This window comes from Doryrhamphus excisus, chromosome 13 (genome assembly GCF_030265055.1).
Source record: "Doryrhamphus excisus isolate RoL2022-K1 chromosome 13, RoL_Dexc_1.0, whole genome shotgun sequence".
Classification (NCBI taxonomy): Eukaryota; Metazoa; Chordata; class Actinopteri; order Syngnathiformes; family Syngnathidae; genus Doryrhamphus; species Doryrhamphus excisus.
In genome coordinates this window covers 19,742,451-19,758,391 of record NC_080478.1, presented here as the reverse complement: position 1 = coordinate 19,758,391, position 15,941 = coordinate 19,742,451, and the positions used below count along the sequence as shown (strand labels likewise).

The following is a 15,941-nucleotide window of genomic DNA, read 5'->3' as shown; positions in this document are numbered from 1 at the left end:
GATTAATTCCAAACATAAGAATAGATTCGAAATTGAATGGGAAAGGAAGACAAAGTAACAAGCCAAAAATGTACCACTTCCACACAGAATGGGAGGATTAATTCTAAACATGAAAATAGGTTTGAAATTGAATGGGAAAGGAAGACAAATTAACAAGCCAAAAATGTACCACTTCCACACAGAATGGGAGGATTAATTCTAAACATGAAAATAGGTTTGAAATTGAATGGGAAAAAAAGACAAAGTAACAAGACAAAAATGTACCACTTCCACACAGAATGGGAGAATGAATTCTAAACATAAGAATAGGTTTGAAATTGAATGGGAAAAAAAGACAAAGTAACAAGACAAAAATGTACCACTTCCACACAGAATGGGAGAATGAATTCTAAACATAAGAATAGGTTTGAAATTGAATGGGAAAGGAAGACAAAGTAACAAGCCAAAAAATGTACCACTTCCACACAGAACGGGAGGATGAATTCTAAACATAAGAATAGGTTTGAAATTAAATGGGAAAGGAAGACAAAGTAACAAGCCAAAAATATACCACTTCCACACAGAATGGGAGGATTAATTCTAAACATGAAAATAAGTTTGAAATTGAATGGGAAAGGAAGACAAAGAAACAAGCCAAAAATGTACCACTTCCACACAGAACGGGAGGATTAATTCTAAACATAAGAAGAGGTTTGAAATTGAATGGGAAAGGAAGACAAAGTAACAAGCCAAAAATGTACCACTTCCACACACAATGGGAGGATTAATTCTAAACACAAGAAGAGGTTTAAAATTGAATGGCACAGGAAGACAAAGAAACAAGCCAAAAATGTACCACTTCCACACATAATGGGAGGATTAATTCTAAACACAAGAATAGATTTGAAATTGAATGGGAAAGGAAGACAAAGTAACAAAATAAAAATGTACCACTTCCACACAGAATGGGAGGATAACTTTTTTCATATCCGAGTCATGTCGGACTCGAAGAATCCATGGCTGCAAGGCTAAGGTCATGTAAATTAATGACTTGTTTTTCAATATTTTTTTTACTTATAATAGGCTATAGTCGCCCAAGAAACCACCACCATAATTACTATATTAATTCATTAATTGAAGAATCATGATTTGCTTAATATTTGTGTTGTCATTTAGGAGTGAGGAGCAGGTTCCTGGTCAATCTTGAGCTCAGCTCTAAAGCTCTACTACCTACCACTGACACCGACCCCGACCCGGACCCCGTGGGATGGTCGACTAAATCTTCTACTGTGGCTTCTTCTGTTGGCATAAGGTCAGTGTGAGTGTCTACTTTTGTGGATTGTTTATTTTAGTTGGTTTGACCGAGGACACCGCTATCTGTATCTGTCATGGCGATATGACAGCCCCTAACTCGATATAACATAGCCCTAGATACATACATATACTACGTATATCTTAGCATATACTGACCTACATTGGATTAGCTTTAGCATCTTTAATACGAACTATGGAATGGATTGAGAAAGGACCTCAAACAATGCACAACGATGAGCCAATTCAAGAAACAATACAAGCAGTTGATGTTTGCTAAATACAAGGATGAAGAGTCTTGAACCAGTCATGATGTGCTATATATATATATATCACTATATTGACACTTACTATGGTACCCATTATGGCATTGGATGCTCATATCACCGAGTACTTCGGTACGTGACAAAAAAAATAAAAATAAAAAAAAAATAAAAATAAAAAAATTCAAATTCAAATTCAAATTCAAATTCAAATTGCACCATGACAGGGAATGTGGGATAGCCAAATTGTGTGCTGTTTATGTCCAGTGCCCCCTTTTTGTTTTGAGTGTGTTTGTATTGCTGTTGACGTTTTTAAAAATATATAAAAATATAAAAACAAATAAAAATAAAGTATAAAAAATAATAATAATAATAAATAAAATAAAAATTTTAAAACTAAAAAACACAAAACACAAAACACAAAACACAAAACACAAAATTAAAAATTAAAAATTAAAAATTAAAAATTAAAAAAGCAGGAAGTGAACAAATGTAACAGTTAGTGATTGTAAAAGTACCAGATGGAGGGGTAGGATTTAATAAGCTTTGCTTCTTCCTACTCCTTTTGGACATGTGGAACTGGGAACTGATTATGTGATGCATTCAATTGTAATCTGATGCATGTTCAAAAAAAATTAAACCATTAAAAAAAAATTTAATTACAAAAAAATTAAAAACATTTTTTTTTATAAAATTAAAAAAATAAAATAAAAATAACTTAAACTATATTAGGAAAGCAGGAAGTGAACAAATGTAACAGTTAGTGATTGTAAAAGTACCAGATGGAGGGGTAGGATTTAATAAGCTTTGCTTCTTCCTACTCCTTTTGGACATGTGGAACTGGGAACTGATTATGGGATGCACTCAATTGTAATCTGATGCATGTTCAAATGAAATAAAACCATGAAAAAATTTTTTTAAAAAATTTTAAATTAAAAAAAATAATGAAAAAAAACTTAAATTATATTCAGAAAGCAGGAAGTGAACAAATGTAACAGTTACTGATTGTAAAAGTACCAGATGGAGGGGTAGGATTTAATAAGCTTTGCTTCTTCCTACTCCTTTTGGACATGTGGAACTGGGAACTGATTATGGGATGCATTCAATTGTAATCTGATGAATTACAATCAATGAATCTGATGTTCAAATGGAATTAAACCATTACCGTTACAACGTATCAAAATGGCCAAATCAAAATTATCAAAATTTTTCTGAATATGGTAAAAGTTTGGACACCCTCGGTTGCTTCTGACGGACAAGTCAACTGACATACAGTAATATACATGATTAGCTAGTAAATCCACTCAATTCCTGTCTTCACCAAAGCAACAAATGGCGCGGCGGTATTGCGGACAAAAGCAATTTCTAGTCCTCCACCCAGAAATGTAGGCCAGATGTAATGTCACCGTGACGGTAAGCGATGCTATCTTTCTTCCAGCCCGTATAAAGAGGACAGCTCTCCAGACTCCAACCTAACTCTGGAATCTGACTCCAGCGGCATTTTCCTGTCGTCCAATCAGAGCCAGGAGGAAGGCGGGTCTGACAGCGACCAGCCAATCAGCGGCTCCGACCTCGGTAGCAGCAGCACGTCACTGGATAAGGACGACGGAAGTTTAAAAGAATGGGGCAGGGAGGAGAGTGCTGACCTCCAGTGGTGCTACCCCTCGCTCCTCGACGCCTCCCCGCGCGATGACGTCGACGGGAATAGTCAAATTGAAGAGGATGCTTGTGGCACGGAAGAGAGTGATGGGAATGGATGGAGGGACGACAAGACAGGAGAAGTGGTTTCAATTTATGACACAAATCTAAATGAAGCAACGCGACCGAGCAGAAAAGTTACCGTCATGGCGACTGACCCCCTTCTTCCCGCGTCCCCGTTGAAGCAGCACGTCAAGCATGTTATCGATCCGTATCATAAACCGATTCGAAGCTCAGGACTGGACTGTGGCGACATCGATCCATACGTCCAACCGGATAGCTTCGTTTACCTTGCCGTGTCCGCCGGACCCCCTGGCGAGATCCCCATGGTTACGGATTTTGCCACCCGTGACATCAAACAAGAGAACGTGCACCAACACTTTGACAAGAGGAAATCACACATGGAACCGGATGCCAGGCCGTCTCACTTTGTCCCCCATAAACCGGAGGAGGGAGACTTCTTGTGCACGGACAGCTTCGTCTACCTAGCTGCTCCAGCCTGCCTCCTCTTGGGGCCTGAAGGATCGACGTCGTACAGCGGAAGGTATGTTCCTTACCTTTACAGCACAACGCCATCCATCCAGGAAGACAAAGAAACAAGCCAAAAATGTACCACTTCCACACATAATGGGAGGATTAATTCTAAACATAAGAATAGGAAGACAAAGTAACAAGCCAAAAATGTACCACTTCCACACATAATGGGAGGATTAATTCTAAACATAAGAATAGGAAGACAAAGAAACAAGCCAAAAAATGTACCACTTCCACACATAATGTGAGGATTAATTCTAAACATAAGAATAGGAAGACAAAGAAACAAGCCAAAAATGTACCACTTCCACACATAATGGGAGGATTAATTCTAAACATAAGAATAGGAAGACAAAGAAACAAGCCAAAAATGTACCACTTCCACACATAATGGGAGGATTAATTCTAAACATAAGAATAGGAAGACAAAGAAACAAGCCAAAAATGTACCACTTCCACACATAATGGGAGGATTAATTCTAAACATAAGAATAGGAAGACAAAGAAACAAGCCAAAAAATGTACCACTTCCACACATAATGGGAGGATTAATTCTAAACATAAGAATAGGAAGACAAAGAAACAAGCCAAAAATGTACCACTTCCACACATAATGGGAGGATTAATTCTAAACATAAGAATAGGAAGACAAAGAAACAAGCCAAAAATGTACCACTTCCACACATAATGGGAGGATTAATTCTAAACATAAGAATAGGAAGACAAAGAAACAAGCCAAAAATGTACCACTTCCACACATAATGGGAGGATTAATTCTAAACACAAGGATAGGAAGACAAAGAAGCAAGCCAAAAATGTACCACTTCCACACATAATGGGAGGATTCATTCTAAACATAAGAATAGGTTTGAAATTGAATCGGAAAGGAAGACAAAGTAACATGCTAAAAAATGTACCACTTCCACACATAATGGGAGGATTAATTCTAAACATAAGAATAGGTTTGAAATTGAATCGGAAAGGAAGACAAAGTAACAAGCCAAAAATGTACCACTTCCACACATAATGGGAGGATTAATTCTAAACATAAGAATAGGTTTGAAATTGAATCGGAAAGGAAGACAAAGTAACAAGCTAAAAAATGTACCACTTCCACACATAATGGGAGGATTCATTCTAAACATAAGAATAGGAAGACAAAGAAACAAGCCAAAAATGTACCACTTCCACACAGAATGGGAGGATTAATTCTAAACATAAGAAGAGGTTTAAAATTGAATGACACAGGAAGACAAAGAAACAAGCTAAAAATGTACCGCTTCCACACATAATGGGAGGATAACTTTTTTCATATCCGAGTCATGTCGGACTCGAAGAATCCATGGCTGCAAGGCTAAGGTCATGTAAATTAATGACTTGTTTTTCAATATTTTTGTACTAATAATTGGCCACGCCAAACCATGTGACATTGACATGACGCAACAAATTTTATTGTCTTCTTTAATCCTTAACCCTTAGATGCACGAGTGACTGGACCCTACACTCTTCCATAAGGGGGTCAAAAATCACCCATACTAGAATCAATGCCTTTTTATGACAATTTTGCCATTTTGGTTAGGAATAATCACTTGTATGATATTTAGTATTATATTTAGGACCACACAAGAATCATTTCATGTTAGAAACATCTTCATTTTTCACTTTTTTACATCTTTGAAAAAGAAAATGACCCCGTACAACAATAGAAAATGGGAGGATCCATTGTGTGTTGCATAAAGGTAAGTTAAAAATGTCAATGGCATGATATCAAAGATACGATTTTTGAGGAATACCTGGAATATGAAATGATTAAAAAAAAATTCATTACAAAGATATTTCAAGAAAACAACCTGACCGGGTCATTTTTGACCCACTTATGGAAGGTTGGGGTAGTAACACAAAAACTAAAATTTCTTAAAATGTATAAAAGTTAAGTTAAAAATGTGAATGGCATGATATCAAAAACATATTTTTTGAGGAATACCTGGAATATGAAATGATAAAAAAAATTCATTACAAAGATATTTCAAGAAAACAACCTGACCGGGTCATTTTTGACCCACTTATGGAAGGTTGGGGTAGTAACACAAAAACTAAAATTTCTTAAAATGTATAAAAAGGTAGGCTAAAAATATGAATGGCATAATATCAAAAATATGTTTTTTGAGGAATACCTGGAATATGAAATGATAAAAAAATTTCATTACAAAGATATTTCAAGAAAACAACCTGACCGGGTCATTTTTGACCCACTTATGGAAGGTTGGGGTAGTAACACAAAAACTAAAATTTCTTAAAATTTATAAAAGGTGAGTTAAAAATGTGAATGGCATGATATCAAAAACATGTTTTTTGAGGAATACCCGGAATATGAAATTATAAAAAATTTCATTACAAAGATATTTCAAGAAAACAACCTGACCGGGTCATTTTTGACCCACTTATGGAAGGTTGGGGTAGTAACACAAAAACTAAAATTTCTTAAAATGTATAAAAGGTAAGTTAAAAATGTGAATGGCATGATATCAAAAACATGTTTTTTGAGGAATACCTGGAATATGAAAAGATAAAAAAAAATTAAAGATAAAAAGAAAATGTACTCCAAAAAAGGCCAGTAAGGATAATTCATAATGCCGCCTACAGAGAACATACTAACTTCTTATTTCTTATATAAGGCTAAAAATAAGCAATTAGCTAAAAATGTCATCCAATACTTCTCTACAAGAGAGGAGAAATATGATCTCAGGGAAGAAGTAGATCAATTGGACACTTTGGATTTGCCGGTGAACAGGATGAAGAGTAGAAAGTGAGTGAATGAACGTGTGGGTGGTATCTCGGGTAGGAGATGCAGTAAATATTATCGACCCCCCCGAGAATGGAAACACAGCTGATGTGAGTTAGTTCAATCAATCCCGAGTATGTTGACTCAGAGTGAAGCGTGTGCACGACCACAATAAAAGCACGGATACTAGGATTCACCATGGCAACCGCAGATCAAGAACGGCTTTCTTTACCTCGCTGGAACTCAGAGGGTTCATGTTTGCTTAAGTGATGAGGAAACATTTTTAGAAAATACGTTTATTCTTTATTCTACCGTGCTGGAGCCTATCCCAGCTGTCTTCTTGGGGCGAGAGGCGGGGTACACCCTGGACTGGTGGCCAGCCAATCACAGGGCACATATAGACAAACAACCATTCACACTCACATTCATACCTATGGACAATTTGGAGTGGCTAATTAACCTAGCATGTTTTTGGAATGTGGGAGGAAACCGGAGTACCCGGAGAAAACCCACGCATGCACGGGGAGAACATGCAAACTCCACACAGAGATGGCCGAGGGTGGAATCGAACTCGGGTCTCCTAGCTGTGAGGCCTGAGCAACCCGAAAACAAAGTTTTTCAGTAAAAAATAATACAGAATTGAATCTAGTTTTGGCTGCATGATGATCGAGTGGTTATTATTATTATTATTATTATTATTATTATTATTATTATTATTATTATTATTATTATTATTATTATTATTATTATTATTATTATTATTATTATTATTATTATTATTATTATTATTATTATTATTATTATTATTATTATTATTATTATTATTATTAATGAATCTTAATAATAATAATAATAATTTGTTGTTATTATTAATTTGTTTTTACATTATTATTATTATTATTATTAATGAATCTTAATAATAATAATTTGTTATTATTATTGTTAATTTGTTGTTAAATTATTATTATTATTATTATTATTCATGAATCTTAATAATAATAATAATTTGTAATATTATTATTACTTTGTTTTTATATTATTATTATTATTATTATTCATGAATATTAATAACAATAATTTGTTATTATTATTGTTAATTTGTTGTTAAATTATTATTATTATTATTATTATTATTCATGAATCTTAATAATAATAATTTGTTATTATTATTGTTAATTTGTTGTTAAATTATTATTATTATTATTATTCATGAATCATAATAATAATAATAATAATAATTTGTAATTATTATTATTAATTTGTTTTTATATTATTATTATTATTATTCATGAATCTTAATAACAATAATTTGTTATTATTATTGTTAATTTGTTGTTAAATTATTATTATTATTATTATTATTATTATTATTATTATTATTATTATTATCATTATTATTATTATTATTATTCATGAATCTTAATGATAATAATAATTTGTTATTATATAATATATATATATATAATAATTATATAATATAATCCATCAAATCTGAAACCGATTTTTGGTTGGCAAGTTGGTATAGTTGGGATGGTTGGGACAGTTAGGTAGTTAGTTATAGTTGGGATAGGTTCCAGCATTCCAACATCCTGTATATTGTCATAGCAAATGACATGAATAATTTTAAGGGACTTTAAGGGAAGTTTGAACTGAACTGAACTGAAAAGTCAAAGGTTTGTTTGATTTATCTTATCTTTTTTTAGGGAGTCAGACTCTGACTCAGACTCTGGTCCCGTTGACGAGTCAGTACTGGGTTGTCCTTCAGTGGCAGGAGACAGCGACTGGGATTCAGACCTGTCTGACTCGGATCCCTGTCGCCCCTTCAGAGTCGCCGCTGCCGGGCCCAAAGCCGCCGGGGCGGCGCGACCCAAACGGCGTTGGGACTCCTTTGGAGATACCGCAGATCATAACGCCCCGGATGAGCCGTTCGCCGATCAAGACCAAAGCGACAGCAAAGCCACGACGACGGCTACCGGCGAGTCGTCCCACGCGACGACAACATCGGCCAATCAGCCTGAGACGGCATCAAACCCGAGCGAGCTCTCGTCCTCGACCAAGAAGGTCACATGGCAGTTCAAACCAGCCCAGAGGTCAGTCTGCACGGGAAGCAGGAAGGAGAAGGAAGTGACATCGTTGGCGAGGATAACCGAATTTGGTGGAGGCGGCGAGTACGCGCCCCCGCCATTGTGCTCATCACCTTCATCATCTTCCTCATCCTCGTCCTCATCGGGCTAGTACCTAGCACTTTTTCGGGATGGAGCTTTTCAACGCCGAAGCTGAGTCGGTTCCAAAAAGGTAGAGTTTCTCTAACGACTTGAACGATCATATTTACATGAACATGAATGTTATTAATATTGTACCTAGCTTATTCCATTATTGCTACATAAAGCTACATAAAAAAAATGTGATTTGTACATGACCAAACATCAGGGGTGTCCAAACGTCCGGTGGAGGTCAAGAAATGCTTAGATGTTTTCAGGAGAACCTCCGCGTCAGAGCTTGGTTTTATATACGTTTATGTATGTGACAAACGGTACAACGCCACAATCATCAGTTTTAGTGTGTACCTCGGTTTTCAAGACACCAGTTTCGAGTTCTTGTTTTTTTAATGCACAAAACTATTTTTTTTTATTTAAAAAAAAAAAGTTTTTATTTTTTTTTAATTCTTTTTAATTATTTTAATTTTTTTAATGGTTTAATTTCATTTGAACATGCATCAGATTACAATTGAATGCATCCCATAATCAGTTCCCAGTTCCACATGTCCAAAAGGAGTAGGAAGAAGCAAAGCTTATTAAATCCTACCCCTCCATCTGGTACTTTTACAATCACTAACTGTTACATTTGTTCACTTCCTGCTTTCCTAATATAGTTGATTTTTTAAATTTAATTTTTTAAATTTAATTTAAATTTTACATTTTTTAATAAAAAATTGTTTTAAATTAAACATTTAAAAATTGAAATTCAAAAATTTGTTTTTTTAATTAATTTTTTTTTAATGTTTTAATTTCATTTGAACATGTATCAGATTACAATTGAATGCATCCCATAATCAGTTCCCAGTTCCACATGTCCAAAAGGAGTAGGAAGAAGCAAAGCTTATTAAATCCTACCCCTCCATCTGGTACTTTTACAATCACTAACTGTTACATTTGTTCACTTCCTGCTTTCCAAGTTTCCTAGTTTACTTTTTTTAATTTAAATGTTTAAATTTTTTAATTAAAATTTTTTTTTACATTAAACATTTAAAAATTAAAAATGCATTTGTTTTTTTATTACATTTTTTTTATGTTTTAATTTCATTTGAACATGCATCAGATTACAATTGAATGCATCCCATAATCAGTTCCCAGTTCCACATGTCCAAAAGGAGTAGGAAGAAGCAAAGCTTATTAAATCCTACCCCTCCATCTGGTACTTTTACAATCAGTAACTGTTACATTTGTTCACTTCCTGTTTTCCATAATACAGTTTAAGTTTTTTTTAATTTTTTAATTTTTTTTTTTAATAATGTACCTCGTACCAAAGTACTCGGTGATATGAGCATCCAATGCCATAATGGGTACCATAGTAAGTGTCAATATAGTGATATATATATATATAGCACATCATGACTGGTTCAAGACTCTTGTATCATCCTTGTATCCATATACAAAGAGCCAATGAAAAATGCCCAAAAATTTAGCAAAAACGGGCCGCACTTTGGACACCCCTGGTTTACGATGTTTCTTTTTTCGGTAAGTGCAATGACGAGTGCGAGTGCGACGGCGACGAGACGATAAAAGACTCAGGTTGAGATGACGAGGAAAATACAGCCAATGGTAGAGTTTGACTTTTAGAACCATAACAGGGTTTGGTGGATTGTATACATTTTTACATATTCTCTTTATACTCTGTACTTTCTTGTACTGTATGGGACTATAATACGCATAACAAGGATCCAGTTTAAAACCATATTAGAAATATAAAAAGTCGATATTAGCCAGTTGAAGGGCGATCAAAAGGAGGCCGATATCTAAAAATGGAACGTGACTCAGGCCTTTTTATTTCATATATATATATATATATATATATATGGATGTATTTTACTAAAAAAGTACTCCTTTAGAACATGACTGTATTTTATAGGCGCATTTAACACGACAAGCGTATTAAGAGTGTGTGAGCGGTGCGTTTTTTGTGGGTTTTCTAGACGGTATGCGTTAAAAAAAAAAAAAAAAAAATATGCAGACACGGAAGGATTTATGAACACAATGTTTTTATTTATCAAAAAAAATTGTGAATGTAATAACCATTCAGCAATATGCTTACAAATCCATGCTATATTCTACGTGAGACGTGTTTCCTGAGCGATATGTGTAATAATACTTTACGCTAAGTTTAATTTTCGTATGTATGTAAGTAATTATGAATGCAGTTTTATGGCGATAAGTATCAGAGGTATTGAACGAGATCATGTCTGAAATGATGGACAATGTTTGTCTTAAAATGATGGTATTTTTTAACCAGAGATTGCTATAATTATTATCATTTTAAAGATTATTATTCTATGTGATCAGTATTTGCCTTTCTACGGTGGGAGACGGAAACACAGAAATGATCCAAAAAAACAAAACTCATAACCTCCATAAAACAGATTCGATAAATTCTCGCATCACGTAATAAGCAATGTGGATGAATAATGTTGCCAGATATGAACATTTTTCTTCTGCATTTGTGTATAATTTGGATTTATTTCCTAGTGTTTTGTGGTTTTGGGTTTGGATCCTTTCTGGGTTCGGAGCGTTTGAATGTTTACTCTGCCCGGCCGCCATATCTTTGACATTAATGTAACAACATGAAGAGTGTTGCTAATTTTAAAATCTATGAAATAAATTTCAATGTTGTTTGCTCTCCTTTGGATGAGTGGGAAGTTTGGAAGCGAAAAAAAATCTGACAACAATGTACCGCTGACTGTAGCCTGGTTGCATTTGCTATGCTAACCGCTATGCTAACTGCTATGCTAACCGCCTATGCTAACTGCAATGCTAACGTCTATGCTAACGGATATGCTAACCGCTATGCTAACGGCTATGCTAACTGCTATGCTAACCACCTATGCTAACCGCTATGCTAACGGCTATGCTAACCACCTATGCTAACGGTTATGCTAACGGCTATGCTAACCACCTATGCTAACGGCTATGCTAACCACCTATGCTAACGGCTATGCTAACTGCTATGCTAACCGCTATGCTAACGGCTATGCTAACCACCTATGCTAACGGCTATGCTAACTGCTATGCTAACCACCTATGCTAACGGCTATGCTAACCGCTAGGCTAACGGCTATGCTAACGGATATGCTAACCGCTATACTAACGGATATGCTAACGGCAATGCTAACGGCTATGCTAACCACCTATGCTAATGGCTATGCTAACTGCTATGCTAACCACCTATGCTAACCGCTATGCTAACCGCTACGCAACGCTTGTTTCAGTATACAGACACAACAACGTAACCGGAAGAAGGTCGGTCATTTAAATGGGAAAAATGTCAAAAGTTCACAAACGAACCGGTTCAAACGGTTTGAACGGCTCATTAAAATGAATGATGGGAACCGAGTCACAGCTGGGAACCGTTCTCTCTCTCTCTCTCTTCTTAAAACTTTCATTCATTCATTTTGTACCGCTTCTCCTCAAGAGGGGGGTGCTGGAGCCTATCCCAGCTGTCTTCTTGGAGGGAGAGGCGGGGTCCACCCTGGACTGGTGGCCAGCCAATCACAGGGCACATATAGACAAACAACCATTCACACTCACATTCATACCTATGGACAATTTGGAGTGGCTAATTAACCTAGCATGTTTTTGGAATGTGGGAGGAAACCGGAGTACCCGGAAAAAAACCCACACATGCACGGGGAGATCACTTGTCCACCGTGCAGCTCATATTTATTTGTTCCATTTATCACAGTGAGTCTTCCAGGTCCTGATGCAGCAAAACAGTCCCAGACCATCACACTACCACCACCATATTTTACTGTTGGAATCATGTTCATTCATTTTCTACCGCTTATCCTCACGAGGGTCGTCACCAGCTGTCTTCTTGGGGCGAGAGGCGGGGTACACCCTGGACTGGTGGCCAGCCAATCACAGGGCACATATAGACAAACAACCATTCACACTCACATTCATACCTATGGACAATTTGGAGTCGCTAATTAACCTAGCATGTTTTTGGAATGTGGGAGGAAACCCACGCATACACGGGGAGAACATTAAAACTCCACACAGGCCGAGAGTGGAATTGAACTCGGGTCTCCTAGCTGTGAGGCCTACATGCTAACCACTCGACCACCGTGCAGCCTATCTGTACAATAATAACCTAGCATGTTTTTGGAATGTGGGAGGAAACCAGAGTATCGAGGGTGGAATTGAACCGTGGTCTCCTAGCTGTGAGGCCTGTGCGCTAACCACTCATCCACCATACAGCCCTTCTTAAAACGTAATAAATATAAAAATGACCCAAATGAGCCATTTTTTTGAACGGCTCTTTGAAAGGAACTACTCACCAAGATCCGGCTCCCCTCAAAGATCCAAATATGTCATCTCTAAAAAGCAAGCCAGCAGTCTGAGCCCATCCTATGTCATTAATAATTTCATGAAAACAAACCACTAATGTGACAAACTTAGCATGATTTGAAATGTAACCCTTAGCACGAGTACGATTCCTCTACTGCCGTCCTTTACTTTTACCCAGCAGCAAAGATTCCATTTCATCGACTTTTATTTACCAGCGGAGGCTGCTGGTGTTTGAAGCCGAGGAAGCCCGTTGGGGTCTGACATACATTTAATAGGATTTGTCTGCAGCCATCGTAGCTAGGCTAACTAACTAGCTAACTAGCTAGCTAGCTACTCCTCCGATGAACCAACGAATGAACAAAAGTCAATAATGCTGGGATTATGTTGTTTGTTTACATACAAAGTGACTCTTAACTTCACTGTGGAAGGGACTGTGTAACCGTGTCATATGGGGAACGGGGCCATGTTGCCCATCATTCGAATCCTTATGTGATGATAACATGGAATACCGACAGTATCTTGTCGTATTTGGATGATTTAAATCAAACTTTACCAACTCAGGGCTCACTTGAAAATAAAAAAAATGTCCGCGGCCCACCTTTGTCCTATAAACAGTACATAGAGGAAATGATGCGTTCTCAGAGCACTTAACTGAACAAATTATTATTATTATTATTGTTATTATTATTATTAAAAAATAACTAAAACATTTTAGTTATTTACTTATTTTTGTTAGTTTTTTATTTTTAATAATTTTAGAATTAAATTTTTAAATAATAAAAAATAACAAATTATTATGATGATTATTATTAAGATTCATGAATAATAATAACCAATAATAATTCATGAACAATAATAACAAACATGATGATTATTATTATTAAGATTCATGAATAATAATAATAATCATCATCATCATAATAATTCTATAACAAATTATTATTATTATTAATATTCAGATTAATGAATAATAATAATAGTTTATTATTATTATTATTAATTTGTTATTAAATTATTATGATTATTATTATTAGCATATAGTAGATATGCATATTAATATTAATTAATAATAATAATATTTTTATTGTTATTATTATTTTTTTATTATTCTGATTATTATTAGCAAATAGTAGATGTGCATATTAATATTCATTAATAATAATAATAATATTTTTATTGTTATTATTAATTTGTATTATTCTGATTATGATTAGCATATAGTAGATATTAATATTAATATTAATATTCATTAGTAATAATATTTCATTATTTTTATTATTAATTTGTTATGAAGTTATTATTATTATTATTATTATTATTAGCATATAGTAGATGTGCATATTAATATTCATTAATAATAATAATAATTTGTTATTATTATTAATTTGTTATGAAGTTGTTATTATTATTATTATTCATGAATCTTAATAATAATAATAACAATAATCATAATAATAATTCGTTATTATTATTATTATTATTAATTTACAAAAATTTTACGAAATTTACTAAAAAAAACATTGTCTGAACACTGAGCAGCAGGATGGACCAAACCAAACGTCGGTGTCAAGCAGGCGATATTACGAGTTTGTTCGCTTCTTGTTTTTCAAAATAAAAGCAGTGATTTATCACTTTTTTTTGTATGAGAAAAGTAAGGGGGTGTTTTATTTTCTGAACATTTTCTGGACCCATGTGACACCTTGGGGGCCAGGTCGTGACCTTTCACATACGTAAACACTCCAAAATAGCATCTGGAGGTACAACAGTGGAATTCGGCTTTAAGAACTTTCTCCTCCTGATGAAGGTTCCTCACAAGAAGAAGAAGCCAAATCTCAAAATCCCAAGGTTCTTAATTGTAATATTATTCATTGCTTCAGTCATTTAGTGAGATAAAAGCTTAAGAGAATTTTCCTGGCAGCGTGTTCTTCTTCTTCTTCTTCTTCTTCTTCTTCTTCTTCTTCATCTGGCAGGCTGCATAATCGTTCAACAAAATAAACCAATTACCATAAACGCTCACGCTCACCACTCATCCACTCACACAACCCTTTCAAAGATGGAGGTACTCATGGTGGTACAATGACTCATGACCAGGATGCTAAACCAAAACCAAAACAACACCCCCCCCCCCCCCCCACGTCAGTCCTTACATCGACCTTTAACCCTTAGATGCACGAGTGACTGGACCCTACACTCTTCCATAAGGGGGTCAAAAATCACCCATACTAGAATCAATGCCTTTTTATGACAATTTTGCCATTTTGGTTAGGAATAATCACTTGTATGATATTTAGTATTATATTTAGGACCACACAAGAATCATTTCATGTTAGAAACATCTTCATTTTTCACTTTTTTACATCTTTGAAAAAGAAAATGACCCCGTACAACAATAGAAAATGGGAGGATCCATTGTGTGTTGCATAAAGGTAAGTTAAAAATGTCAATGGCATGATATCAAAAACATGTTTTTTGAGGAATACCTGGAATATGAAATGATAAAAACATTTCATTACAAAGATATTTCAAGAAAACAACCTGACCGGGTCATTTTTGACCCACTTATGGAAGGTTGGGGTAGTAACACAAAAACTAAAATTTCTTAAAATGTATAAAAATAAGTTAAAAATGTGAATGGCATGATATCAAAAACGTGTTTTTTGAGGAATACCTGGAATATGAAACGATAAAAAAATTTCATTACGAAGATATTTCAAGAAAACAACCTGACCGGGTCATTTTTGACCCACTTATGGAAGGTTGGGGTAGTAACACAAAAACTAAAATTTCTTAAAATGTATAAAAATAAGTTAA

General features: G+C 34.9%; 1 protein-coding gene across 2 annotated transcripts in view; it reads left to right on the top strand.

Annotated features, from left to right (window-relative positions):
• Positions 1-11,462, top strand: part of LOC131140128 (uncharacterized) — a 36,187-nt gene extending 24,725 nt beyond the window's left edge. The window contains exons 5-7 of one of the 2 annotated variants that reach the window (XM_058090282.1): positions 1,156-1,291; positions 2,992-3,795; positions 8,271-11,462. In XM_058090282.1, coding sequence (XP_057946265.1) covers positions 1,156-1,291; positions 2,992-3,795; positions 8,271-8,802 — 1,472 coding nt within the window. In that variant the 3' untranslated portion in view covers positions 8,803-11,462. Of the gene's footprint in view, positions 1-1,155; positions 1,298-2,991; positions 3,796-8,270 lie in introns of both variants that reach the window. The other variant, XM_058090281.1, reaches the window with a different exon arrangement.
• The last annotated feature ends 4,479 nt before the right edge of the window (positions 11,463-15,941 follow it).